This window comes from Bos taurus, chromosome X, assembly GCF_002263795.3.
Source record: "Bos taurus isolate L1 Dominette 01449 registration number 42190680 breed Hereford chromosome X, ARS-UCD2.0, whole genome shotgun sequence".
In the NCBI taxonomy this organism is placed as follows: Eukaryota; Metazoa; Chordata; class Mammalia; order Artiodactyla; family Bovidae; genus Bos; species Bos taurus.
In genome coordinates, this window is record NC_037357.1 from 138,666,733 (window position 1) to 138,686,818 (window position 20,086).

At 51.7% G+C, this 20,086-nt stretch overlaps 2 protein-coding genes across 3 annotated transcripts in view; one reads left to right on the plus strand and one right to left on the minus strand.

Annotated features, from left to right (window-relative positions):
- The window catches only part of ARSH (arylsulfatase family member H), a 51,221-nt gene extending 48,355 nt beyond the window's left edge, over positions 1-2,866 (minus strand). For both annotated transcript variants that reach the window (XM_010822230.4, XM_024988472.2), the window contains exon 1: positions 2,131-2,866. The gene's annotated coding sequence lies outside the window, so the exon portion shown is untranslated. The remainder of the gene's footprint in view (positions 1-2,130) is intronic.
- Positions 1,449-17,137, plus strand: LOC516494 (arylsulfatase D). Its single transcript, XM_059883941.1, has 10 exons — positions 1,449-1,512; positions 4,392-4,541; positions 5,468-5,589; positions 7,018-7,140; positions 9,041-9,464; positions 10,335-10,471; positions 11,146-11,280; positions 11,952-12,114; positions 14,010-14,131; positions 15,978-17,137. Exons 1-10 carry the CDS (start codon positions 1,469-1,471, stop codon positions 16,340-16,342), a joined length of 1,785 nt encoding a protein of 594 aa, XP_059739924.1. The 5' UTR covers positions 1,449-1,468; the 3' UTR covers positions 16,343-17,137.
- Positions 17,138-20,086: the final 2,949 nt, after the last annotated feature.

The window sequence follows — 20,086 nt, forward strand, 5'->3', positions numbered from 1 at the left end:
ACGGATAGGGTAGCCTTGAGACATATGTCCTATCCTTTGTAAGGTAGAGAGCCAGTTGGAATTTGCTGTACGACGTTAGGAAGCCAAAGCTCTAGCGCTCTGGGGGTAGGATAGGGAGGGAAGTTCAAGACGAAGGGGATATATGTATACCTACTGGCTGACTCATGTTGATGTGTGGCAAAAACCCAACACAATACTGGGAAGTAATGACTCTCCAATAAAGTCTAAGACTCCAACGCTAAAATATACAAATGAACTTATCTACTCAACAGAAACCTGGGTCTGATGCCTGGGTCAGGAAGACCCCCTGGAGGAGGAAATGGCAACCCACTCCAGGATTCTTGCCTGGAGAATCCCACAGACAGAGGAGCCTGGTGGGCTACAGTCCACGGGGTCGAAAAGAGTCAGGACACGACTGAGCGATGAACTCACACACCCACACACAGAAACAGAGTCACAGGTGTAGAGAACAAACTTATGCTTACCAGCGGGTAAGGGGTGGACAGGACATACTGGGAGATTGGAATGGACACATACAGACTACGATGTATTACATGGCTTTCTTTTTCTTTTTTGCTATTCAGATATAATAGTATATTTTGAAAGGCCAAAAGAATCTAGATCTAAGTTTTTGGAATTAATACGCACATTCGGAGGAACTGTTGTTAAATGGCTTTCTGTGTGTCAGTGGTGGTGAATAACCTGCCTGCCGATGCAGGAGACATAAGAGATGCACGTTCAGTCCCTGGGTGGGGAAGATTCCCTGGAGAAGGAAGTGGCAAGCTACTCCATCCAGTATTGCTGCCTGGAGAACCCCATGGACACAGGAGCCTGGCGGGCTATACAGTCCACAGGGTCGCAGTGTCGGACACAATCAAAGCAATTTAGCACACATATATTAAACAGATAACCTGTGAAAACCTACACAAGATTGTACATCAACTCTAGTCCAATAACAGAAGACTCTTCAGAGTCCTGTGGACAGCAAGGAGATCCAACCAGTCCATCCTAAAGGAAATCAACCCTGAATACCCATTGGAAGGAGTGATGCTGAAGCTGAAGCTCCAATACTCTGGCCACATGATGCGAAGAGCTGACTCACTGGGAAAGACCCTGGTGCTGGGAAAGACTGAAGGCGGGAGGAGAGGTGGGTGACAGAGGATGACAGGGCTGGATGGATATGAGTTTGAGCAAACTCCGGGAGCTGGTGAAGGACAGGGAAGCCTGGCCGTTCTGCTGCACCCCCACTTTGGCCCCTGTCTCATGGGAATGCCCGCCACCAAGAAAGCCACCCAGGAAAACCTGTTTAGAAGCTCAGTTCCCCCTGAGGCCCTAGGACTTTAAGAGGATTCGAGCAGGAGGGGGAACCCACCCCCCAGGTCTCGCCGCTCGGTGGGCGGGACACAGAGCGCACGGGGCAAGGTCCCGCGCACGGGGCAAGGTCCCCCGCTCCGTGCCCCGCTCCGCCATGGCGCCCACAGCGCAGAGGAGACGCGCGGCGCACGCCGCCAGGTGCGCGGGACCCTGGGCCCCGGTCCTTCCCCGATCCTGGGGCTGGGGGCGTGGAAACAGGGGAATAGACTGGGGAGGGGCGTCTAGGGTGAGCGTGGACCGCCCCCCCCCCCCCCCGCCCCAGCCAAAGGCCGGCCTGCGCTTGAGCCTCGGAGTCTCCAAAACGCAGCTGGAGGCCTGTTCGCCTTCCTGGACGCCGGCGGGACGAGAGAGCTGGGTTGGGGGCGTCGGGGGACTGCGGGGGACGAGAGGGAGCGGAAGGAAAGGGACCGGGAGTGGGGGTAGGAGGCGGGGAGGAAGGGGAGGCAGGCAGGCCACGCCCCGGTAGAGGTGGTGCAGCCCCTCCCCCGCCCTCCAAAGACTTCCTGTCGCGCCCCAGAGGTCCCGGTCCCCTAGCGCCTCCGCGTCCACACCAGCCACTCACTAGGGCGCGACCCTCCCAGGCTCCCTCTTGGAAAAGCCCACGCCCCGGAGCCTTCTTCCAGCCCTCTCTCGCCGCGCGCCCTCCATCCCCAAATTAAGACACACCCCTGTTCTGCACACTGGCCACCTCCCCACACACCCCACAAGCGTGGCCGTGTGCCTGAAACCCACTAGGATGCAATCGGTCTGCCTTACCTTCTGGACTCTTGGCGAGACTGTAGCCCGCCAGGCTCCTCTGTCCATGGGATTCTCCACTCAAGAAAACTGGACTGGGTTGTCATTTCCTTCTCCAGGGGATCTTCCCGACTCAGGGATCGAACCCAGGTCTCCAAAGGGCAGGCAGATTCTTTACCTTCTGAGCCACCAGGCAAGCCCCCAAAAGAGGTGATAGAATCTTGATTTCTTCCTCTTGCACTGTTTAAAAACAGTCTTACACTGTCGTCAGTAACCCAAAACCGAGTCTGGCAGTTTGGTAGCTCTGAGGGCTTCTTTCTGATACGTAACTTCAAGGGGAAGGGTGTTGCAAGCGTGAACACTAGGTAGGGGGTACATTTAGCATAGAGTCCAAGGGAGAAAAAAAAGTGAATTGTGGCTCCTGCAGAGTTAGGGGGCAGAAAAAACAAACTTTAGTTACAGACACGCAGAGTTCCGAGCAGTTAAAGTGGAAAAAAAAAAAAAATATACAAAACTAGGAATGATCAGGCCTGCTCACTGTTCACTTTCTATTCTTTATTCTCAGGAAAGGGAAAGAAAAACTCATTCCTCTGTTTTCCTTTTCACCACAACAAATTCCTCCAAGGTTAACCCCACTTTCTGGAGGCAGAAACGCCGCCTCCAGTTTCCGGACTGCTTGGCGCATCGGGGCCCAACAGGGGGATGCTGTTGGCACCGAGGGGCCCTGCTGGGGACTCTGGGTTCCGCTGGAGCTTCTAGCCCCTAGGGCCGCAGGGCTTGGGAGGCGGGGAGAGCCTCGGTAGGTCCACCCCCAGGACCGCCCAAACCTCCCTTAGGCAGTGTAGACGCCCACACGCCGGGGCGGCGCCCGGCACTCGCTGGCAGCGCGCCTTGCAAATCGGAGCAGAGATTGATCAAAACAGTTGCACTGTCTAGGGGACTTTTATCCCCCAGGAGGTCCCCAACCCCGAGCACCGCGGAGACGCAGCCCCCGGTCTCCGGACTGCTTGGCGTATCCGGACGCGATCGGGAAACGTCCACCGGGACGCGATCGGAGAACGTGGATGGCACCGGGGCCCTGCTGGGGACTCGGGGATCCGCTGGAGCGTCTAGCCCCCGAGTGCCTCTGGGTTTTGGGGGGCGGGGAGAGCCTGAGTAAGTCCACCACCCAGGACCGCCCAAACCTCGGTGGCGCGCGCGCACGCGGAGTACGCCGCCAACGCTCGCTGGACCGCGGGCTTTTCAAATCCGAGCAGTGATCATTTGATCAAAACAGCTGTGCTGTCTAGGGTACTTAAATCCCCTGCTGCTGCTGCTGCTAAATCGCTTCAGTCGTGTCCGAGTGCGACCCCATAGACGGCAGCCCACCAGGCTCCCCCGTCCCTGGGATTCTCCAGGCAAGAACACTGGAGTGGGTTGCCATTTCCTTCTCCAATGCATGAAAAGTGAAAAGTGAAAGTGAAGTCGCTGAGTCGTGTCCGACTCTTAGCGACCCCATGGACTGCAGCCCACCAGGCTCCTCCATCCATGGGATTTTCCAGGCAAGAGTACTGGAGTGGGGTGCCATTGCCTTCTCCGTTTAATCCCCTATTGATCCTTTAAAAACGTAAGTCCCCTTCTGATCCGACCTGGCCCCGTTTCCCTCCTAGCGGAGCCTGGGCCCCCCTCACCTTGGGTTCCCCTCACCCTGGGCCTCCCGACCCTGGGCGGAAGGCAGCTCCGAGGCCCAGGGAAAGGCGTGCCCGGGGTGCAGCGAGAATTAATTACAAAGTAGTGCAAGGTGGGGGCCCTGGGTGAATTCAGTGAAAGAAACTGAATTTGGGTGGATCACGACTTTCAAAAGCAAAAAGTAGTGCGTTCAAGTTTTGTGCGGCACGTGGAACGGATTGGTCAAGCCTTTGGGATAAAAATATACAAGGGCTGCAGGCCTTTCTTTGTTAAATCCTCATATAAAGGAAGAGCTTCCCAGGAGGCTCAGTGGTAAAGAATCGCTCTGCCAGTGTAGCTAACACCGGTTCAGTCTCTGGGTGGGGGAGATCCCCTGCAGAAGGAAATGACAATGCATTCTAGTTACTCTTGCCTGGAGAATCCTATGGACAGAGGAGCCTGGTGGGCTCCTGCCAGTGGGGTTGCCGAGAGGCGGACTGGACCTATGGATGGAGCACACGTGCAGTGGAATGGAAATGCCCGCACCTTCTCCGCAACCTGGTTTGAAATGCTGACTTTTTCATTCCAAAGGAGACGTTTATTTCGTTTTTGGCTTTTTTCTTTCTTCTCTTTAGGGACTCTTTAAATCTGTTGCTCATCATGTGTTTGCTTCTGAAGACCTGCGAATTAAAATCAGCAAATACGTCTAAACCAAATATTCTGCTGATAATGGCTGACGATCTGGGCATTGGGGATCTCGGTTGCTATGGAAACGACACACTAAGGTACCAGCTGGGGATAGGGGGAGCGGGGAGGCAGTTCTCGGGGCATGTGTGCGTGTTTGGATGAATGAAGCACACTTCAAATCTGCCCGCAGAAATTAGGAAATTCCTTAAGGCATCAAATTTCCACAGCGAAAGTTATTTTTGGAGCAAAAGTGAGTTATCAACCTTTCTGACTGGAAGAAGAGAGCACAAGGGACTTCGGAGGGAAAGAAGGAGAGTTAGAGGGAAATCTGAGACTAGTAAGGTGAGAAGAATTCCTAAGATCAGGCAAGTGATTCGGAAGCTCCAGTACTTTGGCCACCTGATGCAAACTGCCAACTCACTGGAAGACACCCTGATGCTGAGAAAAACTATGGGCAGGAGGAGAAGGGGGTGACAGAGGATGAGATGGTTGGATGGCATCACTGACTCGATGGACATGACTTTGAGCAAGCTCCAGGAGATGCTGCTGCAGTCCATGGGGTCTCCAAGCGTCAGACACAACTGAGTATGCACGGAAACCTTTTTTGGAGTGCGTGTGAATGATACCATCAGCCGCCACCTCTGAACAGAAGGTGTAGGAACTGCCTCTGCAGATGTCTGTGTGTGTTAGTCGTTCAGTTGTGTCCGACTGTGACCTCATGGACTGTAGCCCTCCAGGCTCCTCTGTCCATGGGATTTCCCAGGCAAGAATACTGGAGTGGGTTGCCATTTCCTCCCCCAGGGGATCTTCCCTATGCAGGGATTGAACCCGGTTATACCAAACTGCAGGCAGGTTGCTTTACCATCCGAGCCACCAGGGAGGTCTTGCAGGGGGCAAAATGCAATCACCTGTAAAGCAAAGGAAATTCCTCAAATAGAGAACTCATCCATATACCTTTCAGCATGGGGACCTGACTCAGCTCGCTCGACCCATCCTAACGGTGACCTTTGTGTGCTTTGCCCAGGACGCCGAACATCGACCGACTTGCGGAGGAAGGCGTGAGGCTCACCCAGCACCTGGCGGCCGCCCCGCTGTGCACCCCAAGCAGGGCCGCCTTCCTCACAGGGAGACACGCCTTCAGATCAGGTGGGTGTTTTCAGGGCGGCTGGGGAAACGGCTGGCCTCGTCCGCCCATTGACTGTCCTAAAAAATGGGGTGGTGGTCATCTCCCGGAGTTAGCCCAAGTTCATGTCCATTGCATCGGTGAGGAGGCAAACCACTTCAGTATATTTCCCAGTGAGAACCCCATGAACTGCTGTATAAAAAGACAAGGGGACTTTGATACAAATTTAAAAAAAGGCTAACACAAAATACAAACGAAAAGAATTAGGTGGTAGGACTTCCCTGGTGGTCCAGTGGTTGAGACTCCATGCTCTTCCACTGCACGGGTCATAGGTTCAATCCTTGGTCAGGGAACCAGATTCCACATGCCATAACTAAGACCCTGCACAGCCAAAGATATATATATATATCTTAAAAAAAAAAAAAAAGAATCAGGTGATGGGACTTCCCTGGCAGCCCAGTGGTTGGGACTCTTCCTCCAATGCAGGGAGCATGGGTTCAATCCCCGGTCAAGGAACTAGATCCTACTTGACACTACTCAGATCCTGCACAGACAAATAAATAAATATATATTTAAAAAAAAAAAAAAAGAATCAGGTAGTGGGACTTCCCTGGTGGTCACGTGATTGAGACTCTGAGCTTCCAGTGCAGGGAGCATGGGTTCGATCCCTGGTTTGGGAACTAAGATCCTGAAAATAGCCAAAAAAGAAAAAGAAATCAGGTGTCAATAGTTGATAGATGGTTAAAATACAATCTGCAAATTCACTTTCCTGGAATTATGTAAATATTGTGCTTTGGTGCTGCCAAGTTGCTCAGTCGTCTCCAGAGTCTTTGCGACCCCATGGGCTGTGGCCTGCCAGGCTCCTCTGTCCATGGGATTCTCCTGCCAGGAATACTGGAGTTGGTTGCCATTTCCTTCTCCAGGGGATCTTCCCAACCCAGGGATAGAACCCCCGTCTCCTCCATTGCAGGCAGTTTCTTTACCATCTGAGCCACCAAGAAAGCTCTGTAATTACTGAGAACTCAGAAAGCTCAAAGTCTTCAAGGTAACTGACTGTATTCCATGTTCTTTGTCCAGAATCTTTGAGTCAGTCTCGAGGTCACGTTGCAGTTTCAGATGGTTCCTCACAGGGTCATCCGTGGTGGAGAACCTCAGTCCCCAGCGGAGACCCTTGGCGTACTTACCAGAAGTACGGTAGTTAACGGAAGTAGGGTCCTTCCCGGAAGTACGGTAGTTAACGGAAGTAGGGTCCTTCCCGGAAGTACGGTAGTTAACGGAAGTAGGGTCCTTCCCGGAAGTACGGTAGTTAACGGAAGTAGGGTCCTTCCCGGAAGTACGGTAGTTAACGGAAGTAGGGTCCTTCCCGGAAGTACGGTAGTTAACGGAAGTACGGTACTTCCGGCTGTGTACCGGAAACCAACATTTCCTCTCGGCTCTGCTCCACTCCGCAGGCATGGACGCCACGGATCGCTACCGGGCCCTGCAGTGGAACGCGGGTTCGGGGGGACTCCCACAGAATGAAACCACATTTGCGAGGATCCTTCAGGGGCAAGGGTACACCACGGGCCTCATCGGTATGTGCTGACGCGTGTTATTTTTCTGCTTTTTTTCCGTGACGGTGAAGGTCAGGGATTGCAAGACCCTATGTTCCTAGAAGGCAATGGCACCCCGCTCCAGTACTCTTGCCTGGAGAATCCCATGGACGGAGGAGCCTGGAAGGCTGCAGTCCATGGGGTCGCTGAGGGTCAGGCACGACTGAGCGGCTTCACTTCCACTTTTCACTTTCATGCATTGGAGAAGGAAAGGGCAACCCACTCCCGTGTTCTTGCCTGGAGCATCCCAGGGACGGGGGAGCCTGGTGGGCTGCCGTCTATGGGGTCGCACAGAGTGGGACACGACTGAAGCGACTTAGCAGCAGCATGTTCCTAGAAAATGTTGAAATATCAGAACCCAGGTTTAGTTCCTGCTTGCTCTCATGTCTCTTGAATGGTTCATCATGTTGGAATTGAAGAGTCTTTTTTTTTTTAACCCAGTAATTTTCTTTTAATAATATTCATCCTTATTTTCTTTTTTTTCTAGACTTCTTTTTTTCTTTTTTGAGGTTAGTTGTTTTACAATGTTGTCTTGGTCTCTGCTTTACAGTGAAGTCAGTCAGCCATGAAGAATGCTCCCTCTTGGGCCTCTTGCTCACCTCACCCCCAACCCCACCCCCAGGTCATCACAGAGCCCTGGCTGAGCCCCCTGTGCTCTGCAGCAGCTTTCCACTAGCCGTCTGTTCACACATGGTCGAGTACAGATGTCCGTGCTGCTCTCTCAGTTCATCCCTCCATCTCCTTACCCTGCTGTGTCCACAAGTCCTTTCTCCACGCCCTCTTTATTCCTGCCCAGCGAATATCATCTGTTCCTTCTTTCTAAATTCCATGCATACGCGTTAACATAGGATACTTGTTTGTCTCTTTCTGACTTACTGCACTCTGTACAGCAGGTTCTAGGTTAATCCACCCTCACTACCAGTCACTCAAATTCGTTCTTTTCTTTATCGCTGAGTAATATTCTGTTGTATATATGTACCACATCTGTGTCCATTCATCTGTCAGTGGACAGTTAGGTTGTTTCTATGTCTTGGCTCTTGTAAATCGTGCTGCAGTGAACATTGGAGTACATCAGCCTTTTACAATTACGGTTTTCTCAGGGAGTCCTGGTAACTTTACAATCTTTCTCCATTAGCCTCTTTGCTGGAGGAATCCATCTTTTCCTCACGGCACTGGTCAGAATCTTCTAGACATTATATTGGTTTAAATGGCCACACCTCATCTCAAAACTCAGTGTTAACACATGAGATGGTGGGAAGCTTTGGAGGCTGGATCCTTCTGTATGGTTTTATTCTCCACCATCCTCACTGCAGCCTGCTGTTTTTGTTTCCTTAAATGTAAAACGGCAGATTCCTGGGTTGGGATCCAGGACGGAGTCTGATAGGTTCTGAAGATAGCCTGTGAGTCGTGGGGAGACCAAGGGAACAAGGGAATAAGTGTCACTTCTCCACATGGAATTTTTGGCAACTGCCAGGCTCCTCTATCCATGGGATTCTCCAGGAAAGAATACTGGAGTGAGTTGCCTTTTCCTATTCAGGAGATTTCCCAAACCCAAGGTTTAAACCCTCATCTCTTGTCTCTCCTGCAGTGGCAGGCATATTCTTTACCATTGAGACACCTCGGAAGCCCCTACTGCTTTTTGGGTGTTGTTGTTCAGTCGCTCAGTCGTGTCTGACTCTCTGCGACCCCATGGACTGCAGCACGCCAGGCTTCCCTGTCCTTCACCGTCTCCGGGAGTTTGCTCAAAGTCACGACCACTGAGTCGTGATGAACCTCCAAATTACCCTCAGAAAGTAATTTCAGCCAGAATCCCTTAGACCTATGCTGTTTTTTATGTTTCTTTCTTTCTTTTTTTTTTTAAAGTTCTTGCTTCTATCTTCAGGAAAATGGCATCAAGGTGTAAACTGTGCCTCACGCAATGACCACTGCCATCACCCTCTGCACCACGGCTTTGACTATTTCTACGGCATGCCCTTCACGCTGGTCAATGACTGCCACCCAGACAGGCCCCCTTCACTGGACTCGGGCTTGAGGGCCAGACTGTGGCTTTACACCCAGATCATGGCCCTGGGCGTGTTGACCATCGTGGCCGGCAAAGCCTGCAGGCTGATCTCCATTTCCTGGAAACTGGTCTTGAGTGTGGCCACCCTGGTCCTGCTGTTTTTCACGTCCTGGTACGCCAGCTTTGGCTTCGTCCGCCGCTGGAACTGCATCCTGATGAGAAACCACGAAGTCACTGAGCAGCCCATGGTTTTGGAAAGAGCTGCGAGCCTCGTGCTCAAGGAAGCTGTTTCCTTTATTGCAAGGTAATGGCGCCGTCCCCTTGGAAATCGGAGGTGAGTTCTGGGTGCATCTGAGTCTGTTTACCACCGGTGGGAATCTGCCAGCTCTATGAATAGACAGATGCGTGTGTGTGTGTGTGTGTGTGTGTGTGTCTTAGTCGCTCAGTCGTGTCCGACTCTTTGTGACCCCGTGGACGGTAGCCCACCAGGCTCCTCTGTCCATGGGATTCTCCAGGCAAGAAGACTGGAGTGGGTTGAAATGAGCAGGTGGGTTTGAAGACTTCAACAGTTACACACGGATTGGTTTCCAAAACTCCAGTCTCTTCTTTCTTGTTTTGGGCTCTGTTTTGTTTTTGTTAATATAAATGTTCTCTGTGTGCATGCTCAGTTGCTCAGTTGAGTCCGACTCTTGGCGACCCCCATGGACTGTAGCCCGCCAGGCTCCTCCGTCCATGGGGATTCTCCAGGCAGGCATACTGGAGTGGGTTGCCATGCCCTCGTCCAGGGGATCTTCCCAATCCAGGGATATGAACCCGGGTCTCTTGCACTGGCAGCTGGATTCTTTACCACTCAGCCACTTGGGGTGTCTAGAGTACTGCACAGCAACTTAAAAGAGTAAGGGGGCTGTGTGTGCTGATCCAGAAATGCAGCTGACACGACCCTACGGGGCGTTCCTGGGACAGACCCCTACCCCTGTCCTCTGCTCCAGCTCCTGTCTGAAGTACGTAGAGCATAGTATCTGATGCAGACTTCTTCAGTTGATTTACAGATGCTAAAAGCCCCAACAAACAGAAGATGTTAACTAGTTGATGCCCACGAGCCTTCAGTCTCTACTTTGAAGTCCTGGATCATAGAGATGCTCTTGTAGCCAAAGGATGTTTTTTCTTCTTTCAGAAATAAGCAGGGTCCATTCCTGCTCTTTGTATCTCTGCTGCATGTCCATATCCCCCTGGTGACCACAGAAAGGTTCCTTGGGAAGAGTCGGCATGGCTTGTACGGCGACAACGTTGAGGAGATGGACTGGCTTGTGGGTGAGTCAGCCCCCGGCCAGGCTTCATCTGTTCCCGGCCTTCCCTTGATGGCGGGGTCACAGGTGGGTGACCTCCCCGGAGCCAGCCTTCAGTAAAGAATCAGAGATGAAGAGGAAGATTCTCCCCCATCATCCACAGATTCCTTCTGCCTTTCCGATTTCTTTTGTCTACTTTTGCACAAAGACATCCTTCTAAAGTCTGTGATTGAATGCTGTCACGAAGGGACTTCCCAGGTGGGCCGGTGGTTACCACTTCACCTTCCAATGCAGGGGGTGTGGGTTCGATCCCTGGTCGGGGAGCTGAGATCCCACGTGCCTCGTGGCCAAAAAACCAAACATAAAACAGAAACCGTATTGTAGTACATTCAATAAAGAGCTTAAAAATTAAGTGTTAGTCGCTCAGTCGTGTCCGACTCTTTGCTTCCTGTGGACTGCAGTCTGCCAGGTTCCTCTGTCCATGGGCTTCTCCAGGCAAGAACACTGGAGTGGGTTACCATGCCCTCCTCCAGGGGATCTTCCCGACCCAGGGATCAAACCTGTGTTGCCTGCGTTGGCAGACGGGTGGGTTCTTTTACCACTGAGCCACCTGGGAAACCCTCAGAAAGGAGACATCGTGTTGAACCCTCAGATGCTGTTTCATTTACGTCGCCCTGAAATGCTGTGTCTTTCCTAAAGGGGAGATTCTGAACGCCGTTGAAGAACACGGCCTGAAAAACACGACTCTCACGTACTTCACCTCTGATCACGGGGGACACTTGCAGGCAAGAGATGGACATGTCCAGCTGGGCGGGTGGAATGGAATATACAGAGGTAAGGCCCGTGGGCACTGGGGTTCCAGGGGAAAATCTCTGTACACTGGTCCTTTTAAATACCTGACATGGGGGACTTCCCTGATGGTCCACTGGTTTAAGACTCTGCACTTCCATTGCAGGGGGCATGGGTTCGATCCCTGGTCAAGATCCCACATGCCTTTCAGCATGGCCAAAAAAAAGTTTTTTAATAAAATGAATAAAATAAAATTTGATACGGTCCATCTGAATTATTCTGGAGATGGAAATGGCAGCCCACTCCAGTATTCTCGCCTGGAGAATCCCATGGCCAGAGGAGCTTGTGGGCTACAGTCCATGTGTGCGTGGCCAGTCACTCAGTCGTGTCTGACTCTTTGCGACCCCACGGACTGTAGCCCGGCAGGCTCCTCTGTCCATGGGATGCTCTAGGCAAGGATACTGGAGTGGGTCGCCTTGCCCTCCTCCAGGGGATCTTCCCGACCCAGGGATCAAACCAACATCTCGTACATCCCCTGCATTGGGAGGTGGGTGCTTTACCGCTAGCGCCCGTGGGCTATAGTGATGGGGTGGCCAAGAGTCGGACACCACTGAGCGAGTGAGCGCACACGCTGGATACAGACACGCACAGGTCCATCGGGTGTGTCTCCAGGCTGGTGCGTCTCCTGAGAAGGCAACGGTGTCGTTCCCTTCCAGGTGGCAAAGGCATGGCCGGCTGGGAAGGCGGGATCCGGGTCCCAGGGATATTTCGCTGGCCCGGGGTCCTGCCGGCCGGTCACGTGATCCACGAGCCCACCAGCCTGATGGACGTCTTCCCCACCGTGGTCCAGCTGGCGGGCGGCCAGGTGCCCCAGGACAGGTACACTCCTCCCTGCGTCCTGGGAGAGCCCCCTGCCCTCGTCCAAGTTTTTGGGGAATACATTCCACAATAGGAGAACGTTTAAAACAGTCTCCCATGTAGGGGACAGGCTGATGTGAAATGACCACACCCAGGAAAACAAGGCTAAACGAACTGTTGGGTCCAGTGACTTGTTTTGGGGTTTTTTTTGGCAAGATTTTACATTTTGGCATCACAATCTGGAGATCCAGTCGTCAGAATGCGACATCTCCTATTAATCTTCTGAAATGCAATCTTGCCCACATGTTCGTGCAGCTATGAAAATTGAAAAAAAAATTTTAAGTTTATTTTATTTATTTTTAGGCTGTGCCACACAGCATGTGGACTGGTTCCCCGACCAGGGATTGAACCTGTGTCCTCCATGAACTGAAAGTTCAGAGTCTTAACCTTGCTGCACCACCAGGGAAGTCCCTTGAAAATATGATTTAAAAATGATTATGTACCTCAATACACACCCAAAAAGTCCCTCTCATACATGAGAAAAAATAGAAGTAAATATTTTCATACAAGATTGGATTTTACTTTGTTTAGGATAACCAATAAGGGACTTCCCTAGAGCTCCAGTGGTTAGGAATCCACGTTTCCACTCACAGGGGCCATGGGTTCGATCCCTGCTTGGGGAATGAGGATTCTACCTCTCACAACCCCCGCCCCCCAAAAAAAAGCCTGGAAAAAAGGTTACCAATAAATACTTGTGTATGATGGATAATAATATAAGGTACTTTATCCCCTAGTTCTTACTGCCAAAAAAAAAAAAAGCCATCTTATTAATTTTTAAGTTTAGTAGTATTTTTAGTTCAGCAGGTTTCTCTGGAGAGAGAGAGCCAACAGTACACCTGCAGGTGTGTGTGTGTGTGTGTGTGTGTGTGTGTGTGTGTGTAAGCAATAAGGGCTCCGCTCGTGGCTCGGATGGTAAGGCGCGCCTGCCTGCAATGCAGGAGACGCAGGTTCAGCCCCTGGGTTGGGACGATCCCCTGGAGGAGGACATGGCGACTCACCCCAATATTCTTGCCTGGAAAATCCCATGGACAGAGGAGCCTGGCAGGCTAGAGTCTGTGGGGTCAAAATAAGACATTTATCATAAGGAATTGGCTCACGCAGTGGTAGAGACTGGCAAATTGAAATTTGATGTTGGGAAGGCCGAAAGCCACAAGTTCAGGAGTATTTCTGTATCATTGTGTTGAGGGAGAGTTTTCTCTGCTCCAGCAAAACTCAGATTTGTTGACAGCCTTCAACTGATTTGACCAGGCTCACCCCTTTAAGCCCAGGGTGATCTGCTTTACTCAAAGTCTTGCTGATTGTAGATGTTAACCTCACCTACTATATATAAAATAGATAGCAACAAGGCCTTTCGGTACTGCACAGGGAACTCTGCTCAGTGCTCTGTGATCACCTAAATAGGAAAAGCATTTGAAAAAGAATACATACCTGTTTTACGAATCACTGATTCACTTTGCCATATACGTAAAACTATCATACCGTTGGTCATCAACTATACTGTAATAGAAAGTAAGAATTCAAAACTGTAGACATAAAATGAAAAATATAAATAAAAGGTCTCTGCTGCCCTAGACTTCAGCCTAGGGGCACGGGCAGCCCAGCTGGAATTTAAGAAGACTTGGTGTTAATATCTGCGGTCAGCGTGGTGTGTGTTGTTGTGTCTGGGTGTGTCTGTGTGTTTTCTATTTATGACATGCTACATGCAGTCTAGACAGCCTCGGGGAGACGGGGCGTGTCTGATCCACTGTGTGTTATCTGGGGTCCTGGCAGCCTTGGGGTTTCCAAGGTCCCAGGTCCACAGTGCAGCCCACACAGCCTCAGTCTCAGTCCCTCCTGTGGTCTCTTCCCTGAATCAGGGTCATCGACGGCCGGAGCCTGCTGCCCCTGCTGCGGGGAGATGCTGAGCGCTCGGCACATGAGTTCCTGTTTCATTACTGTGGGCAGTATCTCCACGCCGCCCGCTGGCATGAGAAGGACAGTGAGTTCACGCCTCCCCACGACTCGGCGGGTGCTGCGTCTTAGTCAGGGTCCTCCAGAGAAATGGAACCCAGAGGATGTGTGGGTGCCCGGGTGGATGGCTGGGTGGATGGATGATGGATGGATGATGGATAGATGATAGATGGGTCATGGATAGATGATGGATGGGTGGGTGGATGATGAATGGATGGATGGATAGACAGACTGATGGATGAATGGGTGGATGGATAGATGATGGATGGGTGATGGATAGATGATGGATGAATGGGTGGATGGATAGATGATGGATGGATGATGGATGGATAAATGATGGATGGGTGATGGATAGATGATGGATGGGTGATGGATAGATGATAGATGGGTCATGGATAGATGATGGATGGGTGATGGATAGATGATGGATGGGTGGGTGGATGGATAGATGATGGATGGGTGATGGATAGATGATGGATGCATAGATGATGGATGGGTGATGGATAGATGATGGATGGGTGGGTGGATGATGAATGGATGGATGGATAGATAGACTGATGGATGAATGGGTGGATGGATAGATGATGGATGGATGATGGATAGATGAGGGATGGATAGATGATGGATGGGTGATGGATAGATGATAGATGGGTAATGGATAGATGATGGATGGGTGATGGATAGATGATGGATGGGTTGATGGATGATGAATGGATGGATGGATAGATAGACTGATGGATGAATGGGTGGATGGATAGATGATAGATGGGTGATGGATAGATGATGGATGAATGGGTGGATGGATAGATGATGGGTGGGTGATGGATAGATGATGGATGGATAAATGATGGATGGGTGGGTGGATGGATAGATGATGGATGGGTGGGTGGATGAATGGATGGATAGATAGACTGATGGATGAATGGGTGGATAGATGAGTGGGTTGGTTGATGGTTGATGGGTGGATGGATGAATACATAGATGATGGATGCATGGATAGATTGATGGGTGGATGGATGATGGATGGATGTGTGGATGGGTAGATGGATGAGTGAATGGACAGATTAGTAGATGAACAGGTGGATGGGTGGATGGATAGATGGGTGGATAGATGAATGGATATGTAGATGATGGATGGATGGATGGATCGGTGGGTGGATGGATGGTGGGTGGGTGGATGGATAGACCGACTGATGGATGAATGGGTAGATAGATAGGTGGGTGGGTGGGTGGATAGTGGATGGATGAATCGATATATAGATGATGAATGGATGGATGGATGGGTTGATGGATGATGGATGGATGTGTAGAGGGATGGATAAGGGATGGATGCAGGGATACATAGATGATGGGTGGATATAGGTGGATAGGTGGATGAATCCATGGACTGATAAGTGGATAGATGGATAGGTGGATGAATGGATGGATGGATAGAACAGTGGTAGATAAATAGATAACAGATGGAAAAGATGAATTGATAGGCAAATAGAAAAATAGATGTACACAGAGATAATAGATGAATAGGTAGATAATAAATAGTTACATACAGAGGGGCGTCCCTGGTGGCTCAGCTGGTAAAGAATCTGCCTCAGGTGCAGGAGATCTGGGTTCGATCCCTGGGTCAGGAAGATCCCCTGGAGGAAGTCATGGCAGCCAACTCCAGTATCCTTGCCTGGAGAATCCCATGGACAGAGGAGCCTGGCGGGCTGCAGTCCACGGGGTCACAGTCAGACACAGCTGCATATAGAGGACACAGCTCCATAGAGAGGAAGAGATACAGGTAGCTAACAGATGACAGAAGAAGACAGAAAGGTGAGCGATGAGAGGTGCAGTGTCCGCGCCGCTGACGGGGGACGGACTCCATTTGCCCCTAGGCGGAAGGCTCTGGAAGGTGCATTACACCACGCCCGACTTCCACCCCGAGGGCGCAGGGGCCTGCCGCGGCAGCAGCATGTGCCCCTGCTCAGGAGCCGGCGTGACCCACCACGACCCTCCCCTGCTCTTCGACCTGTCCGGGGACCCGTCCGAGGCCCGGCCCCTGTCCCCCGACGCCGGGCCCGTGTACCGCGAGGTGGTGGCCCGCGTGGGCCGGGCGGTCCGGGAGCACCGCCGGTCGGTGCGCCCGGTGCCTGAGCAGCTCTCCTTCCAGAACGTGGCCTGGAAGCCATGGCTGCAGCCCTGCTGCGGGCCCTTCCCGTTCTGCGCATGCTCCCGGGACGCGGACCCCGGGGAGACCTGACCTCGCTGCTCCCCAAGTTACAGCACGGGGGTGGGCGAGGAGGCGGGGAGAACGGGAGCCTTGTGTGCTGTCAGGAATGGAGAACTGCAGCAGCCGCTGTGGGCAACGGGGTGGACGGTCCTCCAGCCACCAAAAAATGGAACGACCCTAGGATGCAGCAATGCCAGCCCTGTGTGTGTGTGTGTGTGTGTGTGTGTGTGTGTGTGTGTCTCGCTCAGTCATGTCCAACTCTATGAGACCCCATGGACTGCAGCCCTCCAGGCTCCTCTGTCCATGGGATTCTCCAGACAAGGATACTGCAGTGGGTTGCCATTTCCTCCACCAGGGGAATCTTCCCGACCTGGAGATCAAACCCACATCTCCTGCATTGGCAGGCAGGTTCTTTACCACGGAGCCACTTGTGAAGCCTAGACACACACACACACACACACACACACACACACACTGGAATATTACTTGGCCATAAAAACGAAATCTTGTCACTTGCAGCAACGGGCTGCCCTGGTGTCTCTGCCTGCAATGAGGGAGAGCTGAGTTCAGTCCCTGGGTGGGCAAGACCCCCTGGAGGAGGGCAATGACAACCCACTCCAGGATTCTTACCTGGAGAATCCCATGGATGGAGGGGCCTGCTGGGCTACAGTCCACGGGTCGCAAAGAGTCCTACACGACTGAGACACTGGGCAGACAACAGGTGAACCCTGAGGGCGTTATGCTAAGTGGACTAAGTCAGGCAGAGAAAGACAATGTGATCTCACATCTGTGTGGAAGTAAAAACAATAAAGTTTTAGATGCAGAGAGCAGACTGGTGTGTCACAAACTGTGGGGGTGGGGTGGTGATGGGGAGACACTTCCATCTATAAGATGCTTATACATCTTATATATATATATATATATGAGGTTGAAAACCTCCGAACTGTCATGCCACCTATAAAACCAACGATTCAAACGGGAATGCTTCTAATTTAGAGGTTCCACCTGGCTTTGTTGAACACTGTTTTAAGTTTATGCATTTTCACCTTCTTTGGGTCTTTTTCTTCTTTTCCTCTGTTACAACTTTCTGACGCACTCCTTGTGAATTACATTCATTTTGCGTCAGACCTTCACCCCCACCACCCTTTGCGGGAAAACAGGCTTTAACTCCCGCAGCTTTTAAATGTTACACATTAACGTGGTGATCTGTTGTAAAAGTGGCTCTGAGAATAAACAAGCATTTTCTCAGCAGACTGGTGCCTGGCAGGAAAGTGGGGAAAGACCCCCCCCTCCAGGAGAAGGGGGCTTCCCCTGCAGACCCCAAGTGCAAAGAAACAGCCTTGAGCCCCAGGAGTGTGGAAAGCTCGGAGGGGTCTCCCAGGACTTGGGGCCCGGAGCTGAGGCACGGCTGAATTGAACAAACTCGGTCTTTGTGTCCAGGGCGCCTGTAAGTCTGGTCTTTAACTCTGGACAAAGGGATTTACTGTGATCAGGTCAAAGTTCAGGAGTGTCCCTGAGGACCCAAGAGTCTACTTCTTAAGAATTTCCATGGTAACAACTGGCCCAACCGGTTAGGCGGGCTGTCGCAAAGGGGCGACTGCGGAGGCTTGGCCGGCCCCTCCCCTCCAGTGTCTGTGCGTGTGTTTGTATCTCCAGCGGGATATGTATTCTGTTCAGTCGCTCAGTCGTGTCCGACTCTTGGCGACCCCAGGGACTGCAGCACACCAGGCCTCCCTGTCCATCACCAACTCCCGGAGTTTACTCAAACTCATGTCCATCAAGTCGGTGATGCCATCCAACCGTCTTATCCTCTGTCGGCCCCTTCTCCTCCTGCCTTCAGTCTTTCCCAGCACCAGGGTCTTTTCCAACGAGTCAGTTCTCATCAACACACAGCACAAGCGTTCCGAGAGGTCTCTATCAACATGTGTCTTTCTGCCTGTGGATGTCCACTGGTCTCAGCGCTGTTTGTGGGAAAGACCACCCTTTCTCTGGGCCTTGCTTCTGCACCTGGGTGAACCCTTGCCTTCACGTATGGGGAACAGTGATGTCAGAGGTGGATGGTCTCCAAGTCAGGCATTTACGACTAGCCTCCTGTTTGCATTTCGTGGGGCCGGAAGACACGGGCTTCAGGCTGCAAACTTAAAACCTGTGTCCTGTGTGCAGTTCCCGAGACACGGAGATAGGCTGGGCTCCAGTGGAGGGATGTACAGTTGGCCTCAGAAACGGGGCAACTCGCCAGTGTTTGGCCCTTGTAAACATCTCAAGGGAAGAGTCAAGGCAAGGGCACAGAGGGACGAAACCCCGTGTGACTAAAGGGTTAAGGGATGTCCGTTCGCCCCTCTTTGGGGACCAGCGAAATACTACACATGCTCAGGAAGTCTCCTTTGGGGGGCTGGGGTCCAAAGTCAGGCTATGGGGCCAGACCATAATGAGTCTTGCTCCTCCCAGAAGCCTTCACTTCTCAATCCATCTTGCCTGAGGGGTGCGTGTGCCCACTGCAGGGGAGGGTCCCGGGGTAGGTCAGGTGTGGGAAAATAAACCAGGTAATCGACCTGAAGGAAGACAAAGGCTCGGAACAACTGCCTTATAAAAATACCTTAACTCGGTCCTGGGCTCCTCCTCTCTGGGAGGGGGACGCCCACCCCTCTGTCTCCCCTTGAGCGTCTCTGTCTTGCTTCTGTCGTAACTAAACGAAGCATTTCTCTGTGTACTCTGTCACTTGCCATGCTGTATTTGCAATAACAAGATTTTTATACCTGCATTTACAGTTTCTACCTCCGAGATAAATGCATTTTTCACTGGGGGCAACGTTTCAGGGAGAAACAGCTCTTAGCCTCCTGGCCCTTTGCGGGTGTGTTGGCTAGGATTCCTGGTTCTCATCCAGGATGCCCATCCCTGGGCAGGGAATTAAGATCTCGCTTGCCTTGGGTGCGTGCTCAAGTCACTTCACTCGTGTCTGACTCTGTGTGACCCCATGGACCCTCCAGGCTCCTCTGTCCATGGGGATTGTTCAGGCAAGAGTACTGGAGTGGGTTGCCATGCCCTCCCGCAAGGGATCTTCCTGACCTGGGGATCAAACCCATGTCTCCTGTGGCTCCTGCGTTGAAGGCAGATTTTTGAGCGCTGGTCCCCTGGGAAAACCCACTGCTGCCTTGATGAGATCAATAATAGATGCCCACTCTCAGGGTATTGAAAGATTAAATGATTGGGACATCATGCACTTAATCTGCAATACTGGGAGTTTTCTAGACTGGTCTTTGACCACTACTGAAGCCTGGAAAGTCTATAAAAGGTCTCCTGGAGAAGGACATGGTCTTGATGAAAAGCTGAGATCTAGACAAGCTTACAGAGAGTGTGTGTATTAGTTCTGGACTGATTACAACAAATGACCACAAACCAGGGGACTTAAAACAACAGACATCCATCTTCCCCCAGCCCTGGAGACCAGACGTCTGAGGTCAAGGGTCCCAGGGCAGAGCACCCTGCAGAGTCTCCAGGGGAGGATCCTTCCCACCTCTTCCAGCTTCTGGGGGCTCCAGGCGTCAGTCCCTGGGCTGGTGGCCGCCTCCCTCCCGTCTCTGCCTCCATCTCCACGTGGCTTCTCCGCTGTGTCCCTGTCTCTTTTCTGTCTTACCTAAGCACACCTTATACAAGGCTTTGAAAACAAACCAGTACCAGGGTTTTCTCAAAACTTGTTTTCCTACCATTTTCTTTTCTTGTCTCAAGCTGCCATGGTTATATTTTTACAAACATCTTGCAGAGACTCCTGGTTCC

Excerpts from the sequence above, each read along its gene's own strand:
- LOC516494 (XM_059883941.1), top strand. The coding sequence starts at position 1,469 with ATGGCGCCCACAGCGCAGAGGAGACGCGCGGCGCACGCCGCCAG. Across the intron at positions 9,465-10,334 it reads GCTGTTTCCTTTATTGCAAG|AAATAAGCAGGGTCCATTCC; the intron begins GTAATGGCGCCG and ends TTCTTCTTTCAG. Across the intron at positions 11,281-11,951 it reads GTGGAATGGAATATACAGAG|GTGGCAAAGGCATGGCCGGC; the intron begins GTAAGGCCCGTG and ends GTTCCCTTCCAG.